This window comes from Macrotis lagotis, chromosome 1 (assembly GCF_037893015.1).
Source record: "Macrotis lagotis isolate mMagLag1 chromosome 1, bilby.v1.9.chrom.fasta, whole genome shotgun sequence".
Taxonomy (NCBI): Eukaryota; Metazoa; Chordata; class Mammalia; order Peramelemorphia; family Peramelidae; genus Macrotis; species Macrotis lagotis.
In genome coordinates, this window is record NC_133658.1 from 469,564,186 (window position 1) to 469,590,126 (window position 25,941).

General features: G+C 37.0%; 1 protein-coding gene across 1 annotated transcript; it reads right to left on the reverse strand.

Moving 5' to 3' along the window:
- Positions 1-3,038: 3,038 nt before the first annotated feature.
- Positions 3,039-3,446, reverse strand: LOC141504680 (endogenous retrovirus group K member 25 Pro protein-like). Its single transcript, XM_074209836.1, has one exon. It carries the CDS (start codon positions 3,444-3,446, stop codon positions 3,039-3,041), a length of 408 nt encoding a protein of 135 aa, XP_074065937.1.
- Positions 3,447-25,941: the final 22,495 nt, after the last annotated feature.

Genomic DNA, 25,941 nt, shown 5'->3' on the forward strand with positions numbered 1-25,941 from the left:
GGCAGCAGTTTGATGATTTGAAAAATCAGTCGAAATATTTCTCAGTTCTTGAAGCAATAAGGCTAACTGATGAATGTCTGATGAAGCATTATGAGATAGTAGTGTACCCTGTAATGCAGCCCGTATTCGAAGCCATGAACCAACAAAAGAAGAGTTGGTAAGATTTACCTGTAATGGAGTGACACACAATGGTTTATATCTATAGTGACAAGGAATTTGGGTTATCAATTCATGGTAAGCAAGCTCATTCCCAATGTAAACTACTACAGGGGCCAAAGCATCTATTTCCTTTTGAAGTGCCCAATTTATATGATTTTGGGTGGTCTACATGGATGATTGCTGGGTCAAGAAGTTCTGCAATACAGATGCCAAATATCCTTGTCGTTGGTAAAGATCCTGAATTTGGAATTCCTCATAAAGTGAGAAAGCAAAATTTATGATATTGAAAGCAAGATCAATCACCTCACGCTTTTGCTCCGAGGTCTCTTACCCACTTGGTTGGAGCCCAAACTGGTTTCTCCTTTTCTTTGCCATCCGGATTTGGATCTGGTTGAATACAAAGATACCCTTGTCCATTTATAATTACTGAGCCTGGGCCATGCCATTGACCATCTGGGCTTTTCCACAGTACTCGGTTGCCTATTGGGCAGGGAAAGGGATGGCTAGTTGCATGTGTGTGGAGTGTTCGTGAAGTTCCTGCAAAAAAACGCAAAGCTGGGGAGGTACCATCATCTCTCAATTGAAGAAAATTCATGGTGTATACGGCCTGTGCTAATTGTGTATATATAAGGCGGCCACGACCACTGACTCCCCCTTTTTGTTTAGTGAGGAGGGTTTTAAGGGTGCGGTTAGCACGTTCAACTATGGCCTGACCAGTGGGATTATATGGAATTCCAGTTGTGTGTAAAATGGAAAATTCTTGACAAAAGTTTGCAAAAGCCTTGGAAGAATATGCAGGGCCATTATCTGTTTTTATGGCTGTAGGATCTCCACAAGTGGAAAAACAGGTTAAAAGATGTGCTATAACATGGCGGGCTGCCTCACCAGGTTGAGTTGATGCCATGACAAAATTAGAAAAGGTGTCTATGGAGACATGAATAAGGGTTTTCCCATAGTGAGTAACATCCATCTGCCATAAAGCATTAGGACGGTCTCCGCGGGGATTATTAGCACAATCAATAGGTGGGGGACGAAATGGAGCACAGCCAAGGCATCGTTTCACTATATCCCTGGCTTGATCTTTAGTGATGCCATACAGATGACGAAGAGAACGAGCTGAAAGATGGTACTTATCATGTGCCTGATGGGCTTCTGAAAGTAAAGGGCATAGCAATGCTCGATCTACCGTATCATTACCACTGTAGATGGCCCCAATAGTAGAGACATGGGAACGGACGTGCAGCACAAACACAGGACAATGACGAGAGAGGAGAAGATTTTGAAGGTCTGCTAATAAAGAAGCAATAGTACTAACAGGAGGATTGATAAAAGCTGTAGGGAGTTCTCGAAGTGCTGTAGCACAATATAGACTGTCAGTGATAAGATTAACAGGCACGTCGGCAAGATAAGCAAGAGCACGTGTAACAGCAAGGAGTTCATTTTTCTGGGCTGAGGTATACTCAGTGGTAAAAACCCGCAATATTTGCTTTTGTGGGACGTAAAAGGCTGCCCGTTTATTTTTGGTGGCGTCTGTGAACACATTTGGTCCATCAACAGGGGTAGGGGAAATAATTCGTGGTGGGGGTTGTAATGGAAGACTGTCCCATCCACGCAGCGTTGGGGGTAATGGAAGATTGATGACATCACATGAAGTGAGTAGGGCAGCCCATTCAGGGATAGAGTCAGTAAAATAACGAAGAGCACCTTCAGAAGCACAAATATTTAAAACAGGATATTTTCCAAACATACAAAGACAACAATCAGACATAGCTAGGAATAAATTGGCCAGCATCGTAAATTTACAAGGGATGCTTCTTTTACTTCTCTGGAAATATTGCCATTCTATGACACCTTACTTTTGATAGAGACAACCAATATGTGACCTTTGATTTAAAATGGTAGCAAATATAGGTTGCTCAGGATCAAATTGAACTATAGACTCATGATACCTGGACAAAATCTGTGTCATGGCCTCTTTGGCTTGTGGGGTCCAATACCGGGGTGAGGTCAATGTGGAATCTCCTTTCAGGATATCATAAAGAGGATACATCAAATCATCAGGAATAGGAACTGTAGAACGTATCCATTGTATGGAACCAATAAGTTTCTGGAAATCATTAAGGGTACTACATTTCTCTAAATTCACCTTTGGGGGTATTCTAGATGCCCTCCCTTCACTAAGGGTGTGACCAAGGTATTGATAAGGGCTAGTATCTTCTATCTTATGAGGAGCCACTTGAAGCCCATATTTACTCAAGGAAAGGAGCATTTCTTTTGTTAATTCTTCTAGCTCCGTGGCTTGCTAAGTAGCCATGAGAATATCATCCATATAATGGATTATGATGGCCTTGGGGTACTTACTGCGCAGCGGGTGAACAATAGCTGCAACATATGCTTGGCACATAGTTGGACTATTGGCCATTCCCTGAGGTAATACAGTAAACTGATACCTGATTGACGGGCTTTGAAAAATTTTTGATGGTACCGAGAATGCAAATTTATCCCTATCCTCAGGGTGAAGGGGAATGCTATAAAAACAATCCTTAATATCTATTATCTTTATAACAAATTCTCTAGGTATAAAGGCAGGAGAAGGAAGACCCGTCTGTAGCGGGCCCATAGGGACCATTCTTTTATTCACCGCCCGTAAGTCAATAAGCATTCTCCAGGTGCCAGCTTTCTTTTTCTTTTTTTTTTTTTTATTACAAATACTGGAGAATTATAAGGGCTGGTGGTAGGCTCAATTCTGTGTTGTAACAATAATTCCTTAACTATATCTTTTAATGCGGTGAGCTTCTCCGTAGAAAGGGGCCACTGTTCCCACACAGGGTTATCACTCCTCCAAGTAATCTTTGGGCAGCTCACCATAACAGTAGCCCCTAGGAGTTTGTTGCCAAATGTTCAGGGGTGGTAAGATACAATTGTAATTGATGTAACAAATCTCTACCCCACAGGGCAGAGCCTAGTCCCATAATCTTTAGGGGACGAATAAAACCACTTTGTCCTTCATAACTCCATCTTAAATGACGCTCTGCTTTTCTAGCCCCTTGGTGGCCTCCCACCCCCAAAATAGGGGTGGTAGATGACATAAGTGGCCAAGAGGGGTCCCACTGTGCTGAATCAATAACAGAGACATCAGCTCCAGTGTCGATCATTCCTGACACTAATTTACCTTCTATATTTATCTGTATAATAGGCCGTTGTAATCGGACTTCAGTGCACCAATTTACTTGTGGGACACTCTCACTCTCAATCCATGGCAAAGATATTCCTCGGCCAATAGCCATGCCAGGGGGAAGGGTTACTGGGTAGCAGTGTGGGTTGGTAAGGTATACAGTAGTGTCACCAGATGGCAGTAGTTGGGTGTGGACAAGTACAGGAGAATATCCTGTAGCACCCACTATTAGTCGGGGAAATGTGTCCGGGACCACTTCTATAGAGGCAGTACTCCAGGGGGTGATTATTAATGAATCCTCTTCCTTTCCCTGCTCAGCAACTGTTAGAATAGTTTGACCTAGATCCTCTCGTTCTGTAGTTCCCTCTGATATCGCTCCTGCAACCCTTTTGGTTCCGGGTCTGGCCCCATGGGCATCTCTGAGGCTACTGTAATCGGATAGGCTCTGGTGTCGGGGCCCCCACGGGGAGGGCCCCTCCTCCCGTTTCCCGGAACCAATGTTTTCTTAGATCTACAGAACTTTGCCATATGTCCGCCTTTTCCACAGGAATAGCAGGTGGGCGGTTTATTGCCCTTCTTTTGACCTGCACGACACTGTGCCTTAAAATGCCCTTCTTTTCCACAATTAAAACAAACGCCCTTTCGTTGTTTAAGGCCTTCACTAATCCCCTGAACTATGGCTATCGCCATGGCTTGGTGTTCTCTACTTTTAGGGGGGGCCTCTAAGAGGTGCTCGATTATATCACTTATGGAGGGATTAGTGCCCAAACCAGTCAAGAGCTGTTGATATTCAGGGCGAAGACCCTCTTTTACCAACTGCGGAATATGCAGTTTGGAACCAGCTGCGTGTCCTAAAACACGTACGACTGTTTCTTGTACCCTGCTGATAAAATCTGTAGGGGTTTCATTGGCTCGTTGTTTAAGACCAATAAGTTTCTCCCTTTCTGCCCCTTGGGCTTCTAGCTTCCCAAAGGCTCTGACATGGCAGAGTTGGATAGCTGCGAATACCATAGGCTGTAAATGTATTTGGTCTCTAGGTCTTTTCCATCTTCCTGTCCCTGTAATCATCTCATAAGCCTCATCAGGGTTGGTGATACCTCTCTCCTCTATATACTGTTCTGCCTCTCTCTTTACAAGGGCAGTAAAAGTAACTGCTTGTCCTGGGGTGAGCACTGCACCAGCAACCTCTTGCCAATCATAAGGGGTCCAGGGCCATGCAGCAGTGGCATTAGTTAATAAATGTTTCACATATGGCGAAGAGGGGCCATACTTGGCAACAGCTTCCTTGAATTCTTTCAATACTTTAAAAGGAACTGGCTCATGATGGCGATTGCCACCCTGGCCATCATCAAAAACAGGACAAAGAGTTGGAGTAATACCCCAATCTTCCCAATCTACAATTTCCCCTTCTTCAGCAGCCGCTTTAAGACTGTGTGCTAGGAGACTTTCTGGAGCAGGACCCCTAGAAGAGCCAAAGGTGAAACTGGCTCGGTGTTTCAGAGTCATAGCGGACAGAGAGGTGGAGACTTCTTCCTCATCTGTCTCTGCCTGTGGGTGTGGCCTAAACACTTCCTCCTTTCTCAATGTTTGCTGCGCCACAGTCCTGGGTCTTAATTTCTGCTGTGCCACAGCCCTGATTCTAACTTCCTCCATATTCTTCCTAGCTCCATATTTATTATGTTTCTTATAAGTTTCTCTAAGTTCTGCCCAAGGATAAATTGGAGGAGGATTATTACAACCCTCCTCCTCAGAAGATCCTCCTAATGATTCTCCCACTTGTGTGCCAATTGTTTCTCACCCACAGGGACGAGGGCCCCCCTGTAACATTGTATTTATGAGAGAATAAAAGGAGAAGTCCTGGTCAGTTAGGATTCCAGGGCATGACTCATCAAAAGAAGCCAACTGTTGCCCAACTGTCTCCCAGTTCTCTTTGGTAATCCCTGAATGTTCTAACCAAGGGGAGAACCCCCACACCTTATCTACAAATTCACGGCACTGCTTAATATGTGGCTTAAATTGATGCCGCTTGCCTAATTTATATAACTGACAAGCTAGAACTGCCTTTTCTTCTGGTCTAATCAGGGGAAAACACATTCCCTGCCCCATAACTTCGTCCCAGATTAATCTCAAGTTAATCTGAGGCTGTCCAGCTCTTCTCCCTGTTAAGGGAAGCCAGGCGGAAATTCCCTTGGTCCCTGTTCGGTCCGCCAGCTGCTCGGGGACCTATCCCGAGCCTTCGCCTGGATACATACCTTTCCCCGGTCTTCGGACATCACGGACCCGTCAGTCTTCGGATGCACGGACCCTCCTTTGGGGAAGGAGGGCAATAACTGGACAGAACACCCGGTTGCAGTCTAACAAGCAGGTCTTTATTGCTTACATAGCAGCGAAAAAAGCTCTCCTCTTCCCCAGTCCCATCCCTTATCTAGTCTTCTGCTCCCCCCCCCCCCAGCTCCTCCCCTGTTCCTCCCTCATGGGCGGAGCCACTCCTGTTACTGGGGTGTTCCCAGCACCCATGTGGGCGGGTTCACACCTCCAGGTGTCTCCTAACCCATAGGTGGCTAAGGTCCAGAACTGGGTCCAGAGCAGTTGGGTAATGGCATAGCAAACTGTGGTGTATGTATGTCATGGAACACTATTGTTCTATTAGAAACCAGGAGGGAGGGGATTTCAGGGAAGCCTGGAGAGATTTGCATGAAATGATGCTGAGTGAGATGAGCAGAACCAGAAAAACACTGTATACCCTAACAGCAAAATGGAAGTGATGATCAATCTTGAAGGACTCGCTCATTCCATCAGTGCAACAATTGGGTGCGATTTTGGACTGTCTGCAAAGGAGAGTGCCATCTGTAGCCAGATAAGGAGCTGTGGAATTTGAATAAAGTTCAAGGACTATTCCCTTTAATTTAGGAAAAAAACCAGGTATCTTATTGTCTGATCTTTTTACCTCTTAGACTTCTTGTCTCCTCTTTAAATATATGATTTCTCTCTCATCACACCCATTTTCAATCAAGGTACAACATGGAACCAAAGTAAAGACTGACATATTGCTTTCCGTGGGTGGTGGGGTGGCAGGGGGAAGTAACATTGGGGGGAAAATTGTAAAACTCAAATAATATCTTTAATAAAAATTAATTTAAAAAGGGAACATCAGAATCTATTTAAAACCCTTTTCAAGCATTATTTCAATGAGAGATAGGATAGAAGCCTTACCAATAATAAATGGGGTGAAATAAGGATGCTCATTATCACAATTAGAAATGTTAAGAAAAAATAAATTAAACTAATTAGAATAAGAAATAAGGAAACAAAGCCATCATTCTTTGCAAAATTGCAGGGCATAAAATAAATCTACACAAATTATCATTTCTTTATATCACCAACAACGTTCATTAACAAGAGCTTGAAAGAGAAATTCTATTTTAAAAATTACTGTAGAAAATATAAAATATTTGATACTTTATATGCCAAGAGAAACTGAGGAACTATGAATACAAATACAAACACTTTTCATACCCATAAAGTAAGATCTAAAGAATTGTATAAAATATCAATTGTTTATTGGTAGCCTGAACTAATTTGATAAAAAATAACAGTTCTACCTAAATTGATCTATTTATTTAGGGCCATATGAATGAAACTACCAAAAATTATAGAGGTAGAAAACGCAATAACTATTTTTCTCTGGAAGAATAAAAGATCAACTATATCAAGGATTTTGTGAAAATATAGAACGTAAAGTGACCTAACCATTCCAAATCTAAAACTACATTATAAAATGACAATCATCACAGTTTATTTGCCAGTGGCTAAGAAACAGATTGGTGAATCAGTGGAAGGCATTAAGGTCACAAGACACAGTACTAAATAACTATAATAATGTTCTGTTTGTTAAACCCCAAAACTCCATCTTCTGGGATAATAACTCACTATTTGAGAAAAACTGCTGGGAAAACAGTGTGGTAAAAATTAGTTATATATCAATATCTCATATCTTATAATATGACAAGGTAGAAATGGGCACATAATTTAGACATATAGGGAAATGCAATAGCCAGTTGCAAGAGTCAGGAACTTATTTGTCAGATCTTTCAAGAGGAGAAGATTCTTTAAACAAACAAGATGGAGAATATTTTGAAATCAAACTGGATAATTTGATTAGATTAAATTGAAAGTTTTTTGCACAAGCAAAATCAGTGCAACCAAGAATAGAAGGAAAGTAAAATTTTAGGAAAGAATTTTTGTAGCCAGTGTGTCTGGTAAAGGTCAAATTTCTAAAATATAAAGGTAAGCTGAGTCAAATTTATGAGAATATTAGTCATTCCCCAATTGGTAAATTGTCAAAGGATATTAACAGACAGTTTTCAGATGAAGGAATTAAAGCACTTTGTGGTTTGACAAAATCATATTCTCATTCACTATTAATTAATGAAATGCAAATTAAAATAACTGAGGAATCACTTCATATCTACCAGATTGGCTACTATGACAGAATAGTGAAATGATCAATGATTGACAGAATGTGGTAAAACTGGGACACTGACATCCTATTGGGGGAGTTGTGAACTTTTCCAGTCATTCTGGAGAACATCTTGGAATTATATCAGAACTATGCATCACCTTTGACACACCAATACCATTACTAAATCTGTATCCAAAGAGATCACTGAGGAGGAAAGGGGTTGCATGCACAAGACTATTTATAACAGTTCTTTCTGTAGTAGAACTGGTAATTGAGGAAATGTTAATTAATTGAGGAATGGCTGAATGTAATTAAATATTGTTATATAAAAATGGCAAGCTAATGGATTATAGAAAACTTCATAAAGATGTACATGAACTGATGCTTAAGGAAGTGAATAGAACCAGGAGTACATTGTACACATCAACAGCAACACTGTGTGATGGTTAATTATGATAAACTTAGAACTTCTCAGTAATGCAGTGAACAAAGACAATTCTAAAAAAATAATTGTGATGGAAATTGTCATCCACATTCAGAGAAAGAAATTTAGAGTTTGGATGCGGATTGAAGTATACTATTTTCAATTTAAAAATTTTTTTATCATGATTTTCTCCTCTTGTTCTTATTCTACTTTCATAAAATGACTAACATAAATATGCATAACATGATTGTGCATAGATAACCCATAACAAAGAACTTACTATCTTAGGATGGGGGGGGGATAAGTTTAGGAGAGAGAAAATTTTCCAAAAATGAATAGTAAAAACTATCTTTTATTGCATTTTGAAAAATAAAAAAAATATATTTAAGATAAAACATAATATGATATAGCAAACAATCTGTAACCAGAATCCTTCAACTGCAGATAGCAAAATCAATTCAACTCCATGATTCAATTCAATATCTATGATGCACATATATGTGTGTGTGTGTGTACACATATATGACTACTATGTAATACTTTGGACCTCACCTTTCAATATTAATGGCAAAGGATTGTCCAATACATGCTGCCCTTTACCCTGTATTTGAACTACATCATACAAGAAGATGCTTTGTTGTCACAGCCAAGAGGTTTCTAGTTTCAACGAATTGTTTTTAATTTTGAACCTCTCCCTTTATTGGTGGTAATGCATATTTTCTTTGTCTACATTCAGTATATAAAACAGCCATTTCTTACTTGTTTTTAAATCACCAACTAACAGGAAAACTCCCATATAATATCCTTCCAAAAATCTGACTCTGTATCTATATCAATGAAATCATGTCAACACTTTGGAAGCATCATTAGAACTTTTAAATTAACTTTTATAAATGGAACAGATGCTTTATTAACATTGAGCAAGATATGAAAAATGATTTCTCCACTTATGGAACATAAATGCTACTTGGCAGAAGAAAACCTGCAGTAAGAAAACACAGAACAAAAATGAGAATGAGAAAATATTCTGAAAGACAGAAAGTTATATGAACAATGAGAGTTCACAGGAGGGAATGATTAGTTTTTCCCATAATGGACTCAAGAGTTTCTATAATAAAACTAAATTTTAAGTAAGACCTTGATGATAAAGAATTACAATTTCAGTAATATAACAAGATAAATAAGAGAATTATAAATATATTTAATGACATGAATGAAAACATAGAAGAGGGAAGGCATTAAACATATATGAAAAACAGTGGGGGTCAAATTAGAAAGTGGAGTTAGGTAATATAAAGCTGCAGAAATATATTAAATTTAATAGTGAAGATATTTGAGAGGGAACAACTATTGTCAAATGCATACTGTAAGGACACAATTATTGTCAGATGCTTACTATATTCCAGGAACTAAGTTGAGCTTATACACATATTGTCTCATTTGAGAGGCAGCTGGATGTCCTAGAATTAGAGACATGTGAGATGCAGGTGCAAATAATACCATACAAATTTACCACTAGTGTGAATGTGTCCAAATAAGTCTCATTAAGTTTCATGTTCTTCTCTTTTGAAGACAGTATATAAAGATATATGTGTATGCACACCACACACATACACACACACACATATATATATATATATATTTATACACATATACATATCACAAATAATGGGTAAAATGAAAATTAATATAAATTATTATATTTATGCCATCATTGTTATTTTTATAAATGCTGTATTTTTTTGGTATAATTATTAACAAGCTAAGAATTGTATTTGAATTGTATTTAGTAAATATTAAGTGAGCACCAAGAGGTCCTTAATACCTCATAAATGAAAAAATGTATATTCAATGATATTTATTTAAAAGAATATAGTTGTTTATCAATAGTATATAATTGTATTGCAGTGAGAAGATATATTTGAAAATAATTGCAATAGTTAAAAATTTGGCAAACTATTCTATGACCTGGTGCAGTAAAATGTCAATGAAAGAAAAGGATGAAATGTATTATTATAAAAAGAGAATTATATGGTGAAAATAAAGTCAGTGTGATTTGATGACTATATGGTGAAAAAAGTAGAGTGAAAAGGGATAGATGACAGACATTTTTAGCCTAGTTCAATGGAAAGGCAGAGGCATTAGTCAGAAAAGAATCTGTTCAAAGACTATGTGATCATATCCAAATATCCCAAGATTGTTTGAGGAATTTAAATTTTTGTAGCAGTTTCATTAAGGAATATTATTTCTTACAAATAGTTTATGGCTAAAATTTTCTTTCTATGTGATCCCCCTTATTTAAATGATGTGATTCGAATGGAATATTAAAAAAAATTTTTTTTAAAAAAATCTTTATTTTTTGAAAAATGTAGTCATTAAAGCTCAAAATAAAGATGTAATATCACAGACTACATGTGAACAGAGCTACAGTTAAAAAAAGACATGCTGTCTGAATAATTTTAATTATATTTAAAATTATACCTAAAAATACTTCTATGCTAAATTAGTCGACCTTCTGATACTTTCTTTACTCTACTCTAAGTTTTCAAATTATTAGCTATAGTTATTTAAATCTACTTAAAATTTTACCTGAAGAAATTAATATGGCACTTGAAATAAATAGAATTATAAATCAGAACTCTTATTAAAGTAATCTATTTTAGGCTATTGAAGTTGCAAGTTGTTTGCATATTGTAAAGGAAAAATACTTTTTACAAAATTTTTTGAGGGACAGCTAGGTGATTTGGTGGATATAGAGCACCAGTCCAGAAGGCAGAAGGATCTGAGTTCACATATCAACTCATACATTTAATAAGTGCCTATCTGCGTGACCTTGGGCAAATCACTCTTAACCTCATTGCCTTAAATAACTAAAAAAAATTTTGAAAAATACTGTTTTGAATAAGAAAATTTTAACAAAAACAAATAGAAGGGAAAAGAAAAGAAAGAAGAAGGGAAAGAAAGGAAGGACCCAAGGGAGAAAAAAGGAGGAGGAAGTAAAGAAGAAAAGCATAATGGATAGCTATCTAAACTCAGAGTCAGAAATAATAATAATAACCTTTGATAAATACTAGCTTTGTTATCCTAGACACAAGTCTGTCTCTTAGCATCTCAGGAGCTATTTACATTTGCCAAAGGATTTTTCTTCTCTGAAAATTCTTATACCATAAAAGACCACTGAACTTTTATTAACTCTAACAATGTAGAGTTGCATAAGAAACTACTCTCAATTAACACCCTCCTCCTTGTCCACTTAAATATAATGGTGGCAATTTCCAAAGCCACTTCCTAATTTTTAATAATTTTACTGGGCAGTTTGCCTAAAATGCAATATCAATATTCTATCAGGTCATGTCAATAGTTGTGTATAATAAAAGCTTTTATCCCTCAGTGAACAGTCAGAATTAATCAGCAAACATTTATTAAGTATTTGCTATTTACAAGATATCTTTCATGATACTAAAATTTGGTTGCTGCTGCTGCTGCTGATGGTGAAGATAGTGATGCATATCCTTTATTCTGGAAGAGGATATCAGGGAGGTAATGCCATGACAAGAACATGAATAGGATTTGACCGAGAGAATGTTAGGTTGAGTCACAAGTCTCACTTGTAGACTCATCTGGATCCAGGGTAAAGATAAAAATTAGGATGACTCTGTATAGCCCTAAATGGGAGGCAATCAGAACTAAATGACTTACCCAGGGTTACACAAAGTTACAGCTAATCAAGTGTCTGGGCCTAGATTTGAACTTCCTTTGTCCTAACTCCAAGTCCAGTACTCTATCCTCAAAACTACCTAACTCTCTTTAAATTTGGCTACTATTATTCTCAAAATCAGAAATCCCCAAGTTCCATCATACTCTACCCTTTCCATAGCTCACTAAAAAAGCAAGACTTTGAATATAACATATAAGAATGGAACCTTTAAAAATATGTAAAGGGGGGGAGGTTGAGCCAAGATGGCAATATGAAGGCAGCATTTCCTAGAAACTCTAATCCCCCAAACAAAGGATGGTTTTAGCCAAAATTTAGAGGGGGCAAAATCCATAGAAAGACTGAGGGTTACATTTTCCCAGTCCAAGATAAATTGGAAGTTCTGAGGGATAGATGTTTCACCAGGATTAGGGGTTGGAAAAAAAGCCAGGGCATAGCCCAGCCCAGCCCAGAGATCATTGACAACAGCTTGAAGGAGCAGGGAGAGAACTCTTCTCCACCAGAATGAGTATGGAGTGAGGAGCACAGCCACAGAATCTGCAGTGAGAGTTGGGAGAAAGCAGTCTGCACCCACAGAGACATTAAGGGAAGTCTGCAGAGATTATTCTCTGCTCTCCCTGGGGTAGGATTCTGCTGTTTGCCTATACTCAGATATTGCACTTTGGATTTCCATACTTAATAACCAAGCTGTATCCCTCCTTATAGGCCCAGGGCAGAGGGTAGTCTTGTGGTCATCTACACATCACAGCACAGATTAGAGAGCATAAAACCTTGGACGAATAAAGGTCCCAGTGGAGTGTTCCAAAAAAATACCAACCCCAAAGCCTTGGAAGTGCTGTAAATTAGTTTTCGACTGAGGAAATGAGTAAACAACAGAAAAAGAAGAATCTTACCATAGAGAATTATTTTAGTCACATGGAAGATCAAAACACATACTCAGATGATGACAAAATCGAAGCTTCCATATGCAAAACATCCAAGAGAAATAGAAAATGGACTCAGACTATGGATGAACTAAAAAAAAGACTTTTAAAGGCAATTAAGGGAGGTGGAGGAACAATTGGGATGGGAAAGGACAGTGATGCAGAAAAATCGTGAAAATCAAATTAAAACCTTGGTGAAAGATATACCAAAAATACTGAAGAAAATAATATGTTAAAAACAAGTTTAGGCCTAATGGAAAAAGCAAAACAAAAGGCAAATGAGGAAAAGAATGTCTTAAAAAGCAGAATTGCCCAGCTGGAAAAGGAGATAAAAAAGCTCTCTGAAGAAAATAACTCCTTCAAATGCAACATAGAACTAAAGGAAGCTGATAACTTTGTAAGAAAGCAGGAAGAAATAAAACTCTGCCAAGAAAGCCAAAAATTAGAAGGAAATGTGAAATATCTCATCAGAAAAACAACCGACCTTGAAAACAGATCCAGAAGAAATATTTTTTTGGGGGGACATCTGGCCTAGGTGGCAAAGAGAAGACAGGCACAGTTCTAAAGTCTTCTGATCTTTCCCCATCTATCATATACAACAAACCTCTTAACAGAAATCTGATCCACAAAACCCAGAAAGAAAATTCAGGAGAAAGAACATCTACCCCGGTATTTGTCTTCTGCAGCAGCCTTAGGTGAGTCCAGGCAAGTGAGTCGTGGCACAGAGAGAGGATTGGCCCTGGATCAGCCAGAAAAGAGACTGAATTGGAACCAGGGAGTCTGAGGGCCCGAGAGGCAGACCTACTGGATCAGTGGTGGGGCTAGACGACAGGGGCTTGAGTCAACTGGGAAGCAGAGGCACTGGTGTTAGCACTCAAACTCTAGAGTTTGCCCACAGGGCTGGAGGAAGAATTCCTGTGCAGCAGAATTACAGACACCATTCCTGGCCTCCACAGGTCTGAGCAACTCTGAGTCCACACCTCCTTTGCTGCTGAGGAGTCTTCCCAAAAGGCACAATTACAGACTACTTCTGCCTCAGGCACAGGTGAGTGAGCAGAAGAGCCAGCCCAGCTGACAAAAGGGAGAGGGATGACCTCACCCCAGGGTAAAGCCTACCACTGATTGAAGGCAAAAGGATTCAATAGCTCCATCTCCTCCCTTCAAGCTAAGGAAGAAGGCCTCAATCAAGGTCATATACACTGCAGAGAAAGCATCCAGCACCTCCAACTGCAAGCCAGAGAAATTGCACTCAGTGAATAAGACCTCTAGGGATCCCAACACCAAACCCCTGTAAACCATCCCCTACCCAACTCAAGGTCTTAGCAAAATGAAGAATGGTCAGTGGAAAGGCGGATCCACAGAAAAATTCATGGAAGGAAAAGACCCTAACTCAGAGAGAACAAGAAGCTCTTAGGAGAATATGATCTGGACTCCAGCACAGAAAGACCTCCTTGAAGAAATAAGGTAGGAGTTTAAAAAACAACTGGAAAATTTGGGAGAGACAAATAATACCTTGCAACCAGAAAAACAAACCCTTAGAAAATACAATTGGTCAAATACAAAATGAGAATAAATCTCTCAGATCCATAATTGTACAAATACAAAATGAGAATAAATCTCTCAGATCATCAATTGGACAAATATAAAATGAGAATAATTCTCTCAGATCCTCGATTGGGAAAATGCAAGAAAGAAAATAATTCTCTCAAAACCCCCATTGGTCAAATGGAAAGCTATTTCAAAAGTAGAACTGATCAATTGGAAAAGGAATAGCAAAATATTAATGAAGAAAACTCCTCCCTAAAAAAAAAAGAATGGAGTCTGCATTAGACAGCAAGAGCCTGTTAAACAAAATCAAAAACTTCAAAAAAGAGAAGAAAATGTCAAATATCTCATCAGCAAAACCACTGACCTCGAGAATAGGTTGAGGAGGGTCAACCTGAGAATTGTTGGACTTCCTGAAAACATTGAAGAGGCAAAACTCCTGGACTTAATATTACCGGATCTAGTGATGGAAAATTGCCCTGATATCATGGAACCAGAGGGCAAAGTAGTTATTGAAAGAATACATGGATCCCCTCTAGAAAGAAATCATGAAATGAAAACACCAAGGAATGTTGTTTGCCAAATTCCAGAACTATCAAAGATAAAATCCTGCAATCAGCAAGAAAAAACAATTTAAATATCAAGGAGCCACAGTAAGGATTATGCAGGACTGGGCTGCTTCAACATTTAGGGTTTGAAGGGCCTGGAACAAGATATTTTGAAGAGCTAGGGAACTTGGAATGCAGCCAAGAATCCACTATCCCACGAAGTTGAGCCTTCTGTTCCTGGGGAAAAAAAGATGGGCATTTAGCAAAATTGAAGAATTCCAAAATTCCTGATGAAAGCACCAGAATTAAATAGAACATTTTTACATCATACAGGAGGTTTAAGAGACATTAAAAGGTAAAAGGGGGGCAGTAAAAGAAAAAAAACTGATAACCAATAAATTGAAACTTCCTATATTCCAGCATGGGGAAAAAAGAATCTCATAAATCTTGAGAACTGAAACTCTAAGAGAGAGAATATAGACCTAGCCAGAAGGGATGGAAATTCATGACCTATCCATGAGATTGCTATACAATGGGATGCAACTGGCTATAACCCTGCTTGGGAGAATGACTCTAACATCACTCAAGAATTTTAGTGGGGAGAGTCCAGTTATTGGGATAAAAACTTTCTCTTTCATAAAAACTGCTGGGAAAATCAGAAGCTAGTATGGAAGAGACTTATATTAGACCAGCACCTCACACCCTTTACCAATATTAGATCCAAATGAATACAGAATTTAGACGTAAAATATACTATAATGAAATTAGAAGATTAAGGACTAGTTTACCTGTCAGAACTATGGAAAGAGGAGCAGTTTATGACTAAGGAAGAGATGGAGAATGAGACTGAAAGCAGACTGAATGATTTTGATTACATTAAATTAAAAATTTTTGCACAGATAAAACCACTGTAAGCAAGATCAAAAGAAATATAGTCAATTGAGAAACAATCATTACAACTAATAATTCTGACAAAGTGTTCATTTCTAAAATATAGAGAGAACTGAGTAATATTTACAAAAAAGCCATTCCCCAATTGACAAACAGTGAAAGGATATGCAAAGGCAACTTGCAGATGTGGAAATCAATGCAATCCATAGCCATATGAAAAACTGCTCTTCATCATTTATTATTTGAGAAATGCAAATTAAAGCTTCTCTGCCACACCTGTCAGACTGACCAATATGATGAGAAAGGATAATGTTTGTTATTGGAAGGGTTGGGGGAAATCTGGGACACTATTACACTGTTGGTAGTGCTGTTAACTCAGCCAAGCTTCCTAGAGAGAAATTTGGGACTACAACCAAAGGGCAACAAAAATGTGCATACCCTTTGAGCCAGCAATACCACTACTGTGTCTATACCCTGAAGAGATGATGAAAAAGGATAAAAACATCAGTTGTACAAAAATATTCAAAACAGTCCTGTTTGTGGTGTCAAAGCATTGGTAATCAAGTGATTGTCCTTCAATTGGGGAAATGGCTTAATAAAATGTGGTATATGTATGTCATGGAAGACTTTTGTTGTATTAGAAACCATTATGGATGGGAATTCAGGGAAGCATGGAGTGATTTGCATGAATTGATGCTGAGTGAGATGAGCAGAACCAGAATAATACTTTACACCCTAACAACAACATGGGGGAGATGAACAACCTTGATGGGCTCTCTCATTTCATCAGTGCAACAATCAGGGACGATTTTGGGCTGTTCTTTATCTGTATGGAGTTTGAACAAATTTCAAGGACTATTCCCTTTAGTTTAGGGAAAAAATGGATATCTTTTGAATGATCTTCTTATCTCTTATACTTTTTGTTTCTTCCTTAAGGATATGATTTCTCTCTCATCACACTCAATTTTGATCAATGCACAACATGGAAACAAAGTAAAGATTGACAAATTGCTTTCTGAGGGATGTAAGATTGGGTGAATATTGTAAAACAAATAAAATCATTAATTAAAAAAAGAGGAAAAAGAAATAGTGCTAATAGGAATAAATTTTAAAAAAAGAATATTGAATTTTATACTACTCTACAAGGGAAGATAATGTTTGCAGTTCTTGAGAATTGTATATCTCTTATAGTTAAAAGATTGAATATAGCTGAAGATATTGTACTTAAAGAATATGGTTATGGTTTCTTCTTGTCTTCATTTTGACAGAGACCAAAATGATATCCCTTTATTTGAGACAAATTACGGAACATCACACTTTGAGTGATCTGAACAATATAAGCTCCATGCTTGATCATAACAAAACAAGTTCTATCACAGCTCAGACACAGATTGTACAGCTGAAGCATTGGGGTGCTTTCTCAATATTTATGTATCTCATGTTTACTTTGAGCTACTTTAATTCTACCCTGCTCATAGAATTAAGCACTTTTTTTGATAAGGGCATCCTGTGATGGGTAATGCTGTGCAAGTTTCTCCTATACCTTACAATCAATTGGAAAGTTCTTAAGAGAGACCTTCAGAGTGTCCTAGTACTTAGAGTTTGAGGAAAGGCTTTATAGTTTATTAAATAGAAGTGGCTTTTATTTCTTAGATAATTAAATATTTGTAGTAACATAGGGTCAGAACCTATTTAGAAGGTTTGGACATAAAGAGATTAGGAAGTGCTCTTATCTTAATCCATTATTTAGTTAAGGACAGTTTAGGTACTCTTGTTGGTGAGTTAAAAGGGGGGGGGATATAAAAGAGTATATGTTTGGGTGAGAACAAATGGTTCATAAAAAGACTTGACTTTGCATGATGTTTTGCCTCTTGAGGACTGTGTGATCATGGAGGATGCTTGAAATGGGGGTAAAGAATAAAATAATTATAATTTGATAGGATCCATACTTGAGAAGTGTATTTGTACTGAGAAGAGGGGTCTCTATGAGTTATTTCTGGCTATCAATCAATCAATCAATTAACCTTTGATTAATTGTACTAGGAATAATATTTTTCTGAGCTTAGTAGTCAATCAAGTGATCAAACAATCTATGATTGATTGTAATTTGATTGATATTTCTTCCAAAACAATAAATGTTTCAAAAGAAGCCCAGGAAGCCCAAAGGTGTATTGCAGTAGAGGGAACACAGGGAGGGTGTGAATAATGAGTAAATACTATTCAATAAATTTGGCCAGGAGAGAGAATAAGATACGTTCCCAAGTGGGTTTAAAAAATATCTCCTACTCTAAAGGGAAATGGGGGGGGGGGATAAAATAAAGAAAGGAGAAGACAAAACGGAAGGTGAAGATATTAATGAAATTGACCTGAAAGTCTGTTTAAAAGAAAAGTTAAAGGGAAGAGGGGGAAATACAATGGTGAGGAGGAATAAGAGAAAAGAAAATAGAAAATTACAAGCATGAAAAAGAAAACATGAAAGAAAATAAAGTATTAGGAATTGATACATACATATATATATATATATATATAGATATATATATATATGATACATACATACTATACATATGATTGAGATGAACTCTCCTGTAAAATGATGTAGTTAGAAGAATGAATTAAAAAGAAAAATCCTAAAATACGTTTAACAAGAAAACATGTGAAGCAAAAAGGTAAAGGTAAAAGAGATTAAGGTTAAAAAGCCAGAGCAAAATATATAATGCTTCAGCAGAAGAAAACATCAAGGGAAACGATCCTGATCTCAGTCAAAGCCAAGCAAAAATAGAACTCATTAAAAGGAATAAAGAAGGAAACTAGACCTTAAAAGGCATCATAGGCAATGACATTATATCATTCTTAAATATATATATATATATATATATATATATATTATATATATGTATGTATATATAGGTTCTGAATGATATAACATCCAAATTCTTAGAGGAGCAATTGAATGAATTATGGTAGACATATACAGTAAAACTGTAATACTGGGGAATATCAACTTCCCTCTCTAAGAACTAGATAAATATAAAATTTTGTAAATAAAGAGGTGAAAAAAGGTAAATAAAATCTTAGAAAATTTATATATGACAAAATTCTAGAGAAAACAGAATGGGCATAGAAAAGAATATAATTTTTCTTGGTAGTACTGCAGCACCTGTACCAAAATTGAACATGTATTAGGGTATAAAAACCTTACAACCAAATGCAGAAAGAGAAAAATAAAGAATGTATATATTTTCAGATCGTGATGCAATAAAATTACATACAATAAAGGCTCATACAAAGTTAACTGAAAACTAAATAATTTTAATGTATGAGAGGATCGAACAGTAAATCATAAAAATAATAAGTTATTTCATCCATGAAAATGATAGCAATGAGACTTCATACTGAATAAAATATGATTGGGATATAGCCAAAGCAGGTTTTGGGGAAATTTTATAACTCTAAAAACTTATATGAATAAAATAGAGAAAGGGGATATCAATGAATTTATATGCAGTTTAAAAAGCTGGAAAAAGAACAAATTAAAGATCATCAATTCAATGACAAATTAGTAACTCTAAAAATCAAAGGAGAGATTAATAAAATTGCAAGCAAGGTAACCATTGACCTAATAAATAAAACAAAATCATGTTTTTTTAAAAGGTAAATAGTTAAATTTTTGGTTAATCTGATTTAATAAAGGAAACCAAATTACCAGTATCAAAAATGATCACCAATGAGGAAGAAATTAAAGAGATAAAGTTGGAGTTATTTTGCCCAATAGTATGCCAATAAATTTGATAATTTGAGTGAACTGTATGAATATATACAAATATAGCAACTACCTAGATTAAGCAAAGAAGAAATAAAATAATTAACCCCATTTCAGAAAAAGAAATTGAAGATACTATCAACAAACTACCTAAGAAAAAGTTGCCATATCAACATGGTTTTCAGGTGAATTTTACCAAGCATTTAAGGAACAGTTAATTTCTTTTTTTTTCTTTCTTTAGATTTTTAAAGTCAATGGGGGTTAAGTGACTTGCCCAAGGCCACATGTCTAGGTAATTATTAAGTGTCTGAGGCTGTATTTGAACTCAGGTACTCCTGACGCCAGGGCCAGTGCTCTATCCACTGCACCACCTAGCAGCCCCAGCAACAGTTAATTTCATTTCTACATATACTTTAAAAAAATAAGAGTACTGCCAAATTTCTTTTACAACAAAAATATTGTGCTAATGTCTAAACCACGAAATGCCAAAACAGTCAAAGGAAATTATAGATCAATTTCCCTATTGAACAGTGATGCAAAAAATCTTAAAATTTTACCAAAAAGAGGAAGAAAAACAAAACACACAGTAAAAAACCCCTTATGAATTTGATTAACACTTTATAAAAAGTATCCTTTATGTATGTATCTCTTTCCCTTAATCTTACTTTTTCATGCTGAAAATCACTAATTTTTAAATATGTTTATATATATATATGTATGTATGTATGTATGTGTGTGTGTGTGTGTGTGTGTGTGTGTGTGTATAAAAAAACTAACCTGACTGCTCCCTGCTGAGGGCGGGGGTGGGGTGGGAAGGGAGGGCGGAGGGAAATTTTGTAACTTGGAAATTGGCATGTGTACATGGATGAAAACTAAGAAATAAAGAAAGAGAATATAAAATGCCATCTACAAAACGAGAATGAATAATGGATTGTGAGTGCAGGGAATAAAAAAAAATTACCAAAGAGATTACAATAAGTTATCAGTAAGATAATACTCTATGTTCAGGTAGGATTCATATCAAGTGGACAGGGAATGGTTGGTATTAGGAAAACATGGACCATAACTGAACATATCAATAACAAAAGCAATAGAAATTATATGATTATCGCTATAGGTCCTGAAAAAATTCTTTGATAAAATCAAATATTCATTCCTATTTGAAACTCTGGAGAATTTTAAAATAAATATTTTTTAATTATTTTTTTATTTTCATCCATTTGTACTTGTATATTTGCAAGGTAAAAAATTGTCCTCCATCCTTCCTTCCCACTACCCTCCCCTCAGTAGAGAACAGTCAAGTCAGCATTTTAATTACACATTTTGTTAAGCATATTTACAACATAATAAATTTTGTCATGAGAATTTGGAATTAAGGCAAATAGATATATAAGAGTGAATTTTCATAAAGTGTTAATCGGATTCAGTATTGGTGGTTTTGTGTCTATTTGTGTTCTGTTTGTGTTTGCGTGTGTGTGTGTGTGTGTGTGTGTGTGTGTGTGTGTGTGTGTGTGTGTTTTCCTTTGGTTGGGGATAATATAGATCATTACCTGTCTAAAACAATTGTTCTAGCATTCTGGACTGTCAAGAGGAGTTGCTACCATCAAGGTTTTTCATCTCATAATGTTGTTGATGTGTACATTGTTCATTTGGCTCTAGTGTCTTCATTCAGCATAAGATCCCTTAAGTCCTTCTATGCTTCTCTAGAGCCTGACCATTTATGGTTTCTTATAGAACATTAACATTCCATAGTATATGTACCAACATGTGTTTAGCCATTCCCCAATTGATAGACATTTCCTCATTTTCCAGTTCTTTGACGCTATAAAAAAGAGGTACTATGAATATTTTGGAGGTTGTAGAGCTTTTCCTATTTTTTTTAACAATTTCTTCTGAATATAGTCCTAGAATTAGAATTGTTGGGTCAAAAGGGCAATAAACAGTTTTATTACTCTTTGGACATAGTTCCATATTGCTCTCCAGAAAGGCTGGAAATGTTCACAAATCCACCAGCAATGTAGTAATGTCCCAATCCTTCCACATCCTCTCCAACATTGATCATCTTCCTTTTTTCTCATCTGGGATAATCTAATAGTTGTGAGATGATATCTCATTGTTGTTGCAATTTACATTTCTCTAATCAATAGTGATTTGGAACATTTTTCATATATATTTAGTTTTAATTTGTTCATTTGAAAACTATCCATTCATGTCCTTTGACCATTTATTAATTGGGGAATGACTCGTGACCTTATAGATTTGATGGAATTCTTTATATATTTTAGAAATGAGACTTTTTTCAGAACTCTTGGCTGTGAATATTATTTCATAGCTTTCTGCATTTCTTCTAATTTTGGCAGCATTGATTTCATTGGTAATTTTTTTTTTAATTTATTATAGTCAAAATCATTCACTTTACATTTTTTTAATGTGCTTTAATTTTTCTTTGGTCACAAATTTATCCCTTTCCCATAAATCAGATAGATATAGGTTTTGGTCTATTAATTTTTCTGGCTAAATCCTATTTCCATTTTGACCTTATTCTGGTATAGAGTGTGAGATGTGTATCTATGCCTAGTTTTTGCCATACTATTCTAGTTTTCCCAACAATTTTTGTCAGATAGTGAGCTCTTATCCCAGAGGCTGATGTCTTTGTGTTTGTCAAAGAGTAGATTGCTGTGGTCATTTACTACAGTTTATTTTTAAATTACCCTAATACAATGATCCCTTACTTTATTTCTTAATCAGTACCAGGCAGTTTTGATGACTGTTGCTTTATAGTATAGTTTTAGATCTAGTAGAGCTAGATCACTTTCCTTTACATTTTTTCAGCAGGTCCCTTGTTATTCTTACCCTTTTGTTGCTCTGAATGAATTTTGTTAGTATTTTTTCTGTCCAAATAAAGTAGTTATTTGGTAGTTTATTTGATATGGCATTGACTAAGTAATTTCATTAAGTAGAATTGTCATTTTATTGTATTATTTTATTAGCTAGACCTAACCACTGTTAGGTCTAACCATTTGTCATTTTTCCAATTATTTAGATCTAACTTTATTTGGGTCAGGAGAACTTTATAATTGATACATTTTCTGGGTTTGTCTTGGGAGGTTGTTCCTGAGTACTTGATGTTATCTACAGTTATTTTAAATGTAATTTCTCTTTTTATCTCATGTTCTTCACTGTTGTTCATATATGGAAATGCTGGTGATTTATGCGGGGTTCTTTTATATTTTCCTACATTGCTGAATTTGTTAATTGTTTCAATGAGTTTTTAAGATGATTTTATCTGGTTCTCTAGGTACAACATCATATCATCTGCAAAGAGTGAAAGATTTTTGTCATCATTGCCATTGCTGATTCATTCTAATTCTTTTTCTTCTCTTATTGCTACTGCTAGCATTTTCAAGAATATTTTGATTAGTAATGGTGATAATGGGGATTTTTGTTTCACCCCCTGATTTATTGGAAAGTCTCTCAGTTTATTTCCATTAAATATAATATTTGTTGATGGCTTTAGATAGATACAATTTATTATTTTTATTTTATTTTTATCTTTAGTCATTTTGTACAAATTTTTTTATACATTAATAAAATATACTTGTTTAAGAATAAACAAAATACTCCCTCCCCTTCATGAATATAGACTTGCTTGAGCAATAAAGTAAAGGGGAGAGAAAAAATTAAAATTAAAAAAATAATAGTAATAATTATAGGTATGACAAGGTGGCACAATGGACGAAGCATCAGCCCTGGAGCCATGAGCACCCGAACACACATCCGGCCCCATAAACCCAACAATCACCTAGCTGTGTGACATGCAAGACACCTGATCCCCACTGCCCTGCAAAAACCAAAAAGAAGAAAAAAAAGACCCAAAATAAAATAAAATAGTAATAATAGTAGGGGTGGCTGGGTAGCGGACAGAGCATTGGCCCTTGAGCCAGGAGCACCCAGGTCCAAATCCAGCCTCAGACACTCAAAGATCACCCTGCTATGTGGCCCCAGGCAGCCCACCAAACCCCATTTGCCCTGCACCCTCCCCCAAATAATAATGATAAAAAATGTGCTTCAGTCTTTGTTCCAACACCAACAAATCTGTCATGGGTAGATCATATATTTTATGATAAGTCCATCACAAAGGTTACTTCCATATTTTTCCAATGTTGCCATTGTTGATCACAACTCCCTCCTTTCTTATTTCTCCACTACCATGTACTATATTTTCTCTTTCCTTTCACTCTGACTCTGCTGTAGGGTCGCTGAGTGGTGCAGCAGACTCATCCCTGGTCCTGGGGTCAAGAAGCCCTGGGCCCCCACACCACCCCTTAGGCCCAGAATCCACCTGGCCCCATGGTCCTGGACAGGCCTTCCAATCCCAGCCCCTTGCAAGAAGTAAAAAAAGATCATGTGTTATACCTGACCACTCTCCCCGAATGGTCCATCCTCTCCTCCTTTATTCACATCCCCACCCCTTCCCCCTGCTTGCCCCTCCTTCTTACTCCAGATGCCTATACCCCATTGAGTATATATGCTGGTTCCTCTCCTACCCACCTCTGATGAGGGAACAGGTTCCCTCATTACCCCTTGCCTCCCCTCTTTCATATCATTGCAATACCTCATTGTAATAAAAAAAAATCTTATTATATGAAATATCTTAGCCTATTCCTCCTCTCCTATTTTTCTCCCATTAAATTTCCCTTTTTTCTATTGACTCCATTTTTACACCATATTTTATCTTCGAATTCAGCTTTCTCCTGTGCTTCAACTATAAAAGCTCCCTCTACCAGCTCTATTAACTGAGAAGGTTCATATGAGTATTATCAGCATCATTTTTCTATGCAGGAATACATGCAGTTCATCATCATTAAGTCCCTCATATTTTCCCCTTCTCCTCCAATTTCTATGCTTCACCTAAATCGTATATCTGAAGATCAAACCTTCTGTTCACCTCTGGCCATTCCAAAAGGAGCATTTGAAATTCCCCTGGTTCATCAAAAGTCCATCTTTTTCCCCTGGAACAGGACATTCAGCCTTGCTGGGTAATTTATTCCTGGCTGCATTCTGAGCTCTTTTGCCTTCCAGTATATTATATTCCAAGACCTATGAGATTCCAGTGTAGTTGCTGCTAAGCCCTGTGTGATCCTGACTGCAGCTCCACGATATTTGAACTGTGTCCTTCTGGCTGCTTGTGATATTTTATCTTTGACGTGGGAGTTCTGGAACTTGGCTATAATATTCCTAGGGGTTGGTTTTTTGGGATCTCTTTCTCGGTGGGATTGGTGGATTCTCTCCATTTCTATTTTGCTCTCTGCTTCTAGAATATCAGGGCAATTTTCCTGTAGTAATTCTTTGAAAATGCTGTGAAGACTCTTTTCCTGATCATGACTTTCAGGTATTCCAATAATTTTCAAATTATCTTTCCTAAGTCTGTTTTCCATATAAATTGCTTTTTCAATGAGATATTTCACATTTTCTTCTAATTTTTCATTTTTTTGTTTGGTTTTGAAGTATTGATTCCTGATTTCTGGTAAATTCATCAATCTCCCTGAATTCTATTCTTTTTCTGAAGGATTTGTTCTCCTCAGAGAGTTTTCTTATCTCTTTTTCCATCTGACCCATTTTGCTTTTTAAAGCATTCTTCTCCTCAATAACTTTTTGAACTGTTTTATCCATTTGACCTAAACTTGTTTTTAGCATGCTATTTTCTTTAGCATTTTTTTGGATTTCCTTGACTAAGCTGCTGACTTCATTTTCATGTTTTTCCTCCATCTCTCTCCTTTCTTTTTCCAGTTTTTCTTCTAACACCCTCATTTTATTTTCAAGTCTTTTTTGAGTTCTGTCATAGCCTGAGCCCAATTTCTGTTTTTCTTGGAGTCCATAGATGGAGGAGCTTGTGCTTCCTCATCTTCAGACTGAGCATTTTGATCCTTCTTGGGCTCATATGCAAAATATTTCTCAATGGTCTTCCTCTTGTTTCTCGGCTTGCTCATTTTCCCAGCCTGGGCCTGGTTTTGGGGTGCTTCCTGAGCTTTTGGGACACTCCCACAAGGGTCTCAGTGTGTGAGGCTCTGTCCTCCCTCCTGGTCTGTGAATGACCATAAGCACCCCCCTCTGCCACGGGGCTGAGGTGGGGGGGGGGCCCTGGTGTTCTATAGGGGCTGGCCTAGACTATGATCAGGATCTGAATGTGGTCAGAGCCCCAGAGTCCTGTTCCAGGGGCAGAGGACAGAGCTCTACAGTCTTTCTCTCTCTTCACTCCCCTCTCTCAACTCAATGGGCTCATGCCCTGGGAGCTCCTGCTTACTGGCTCCACCAGCTTCTGTTTCCAGGTCTGGGCTG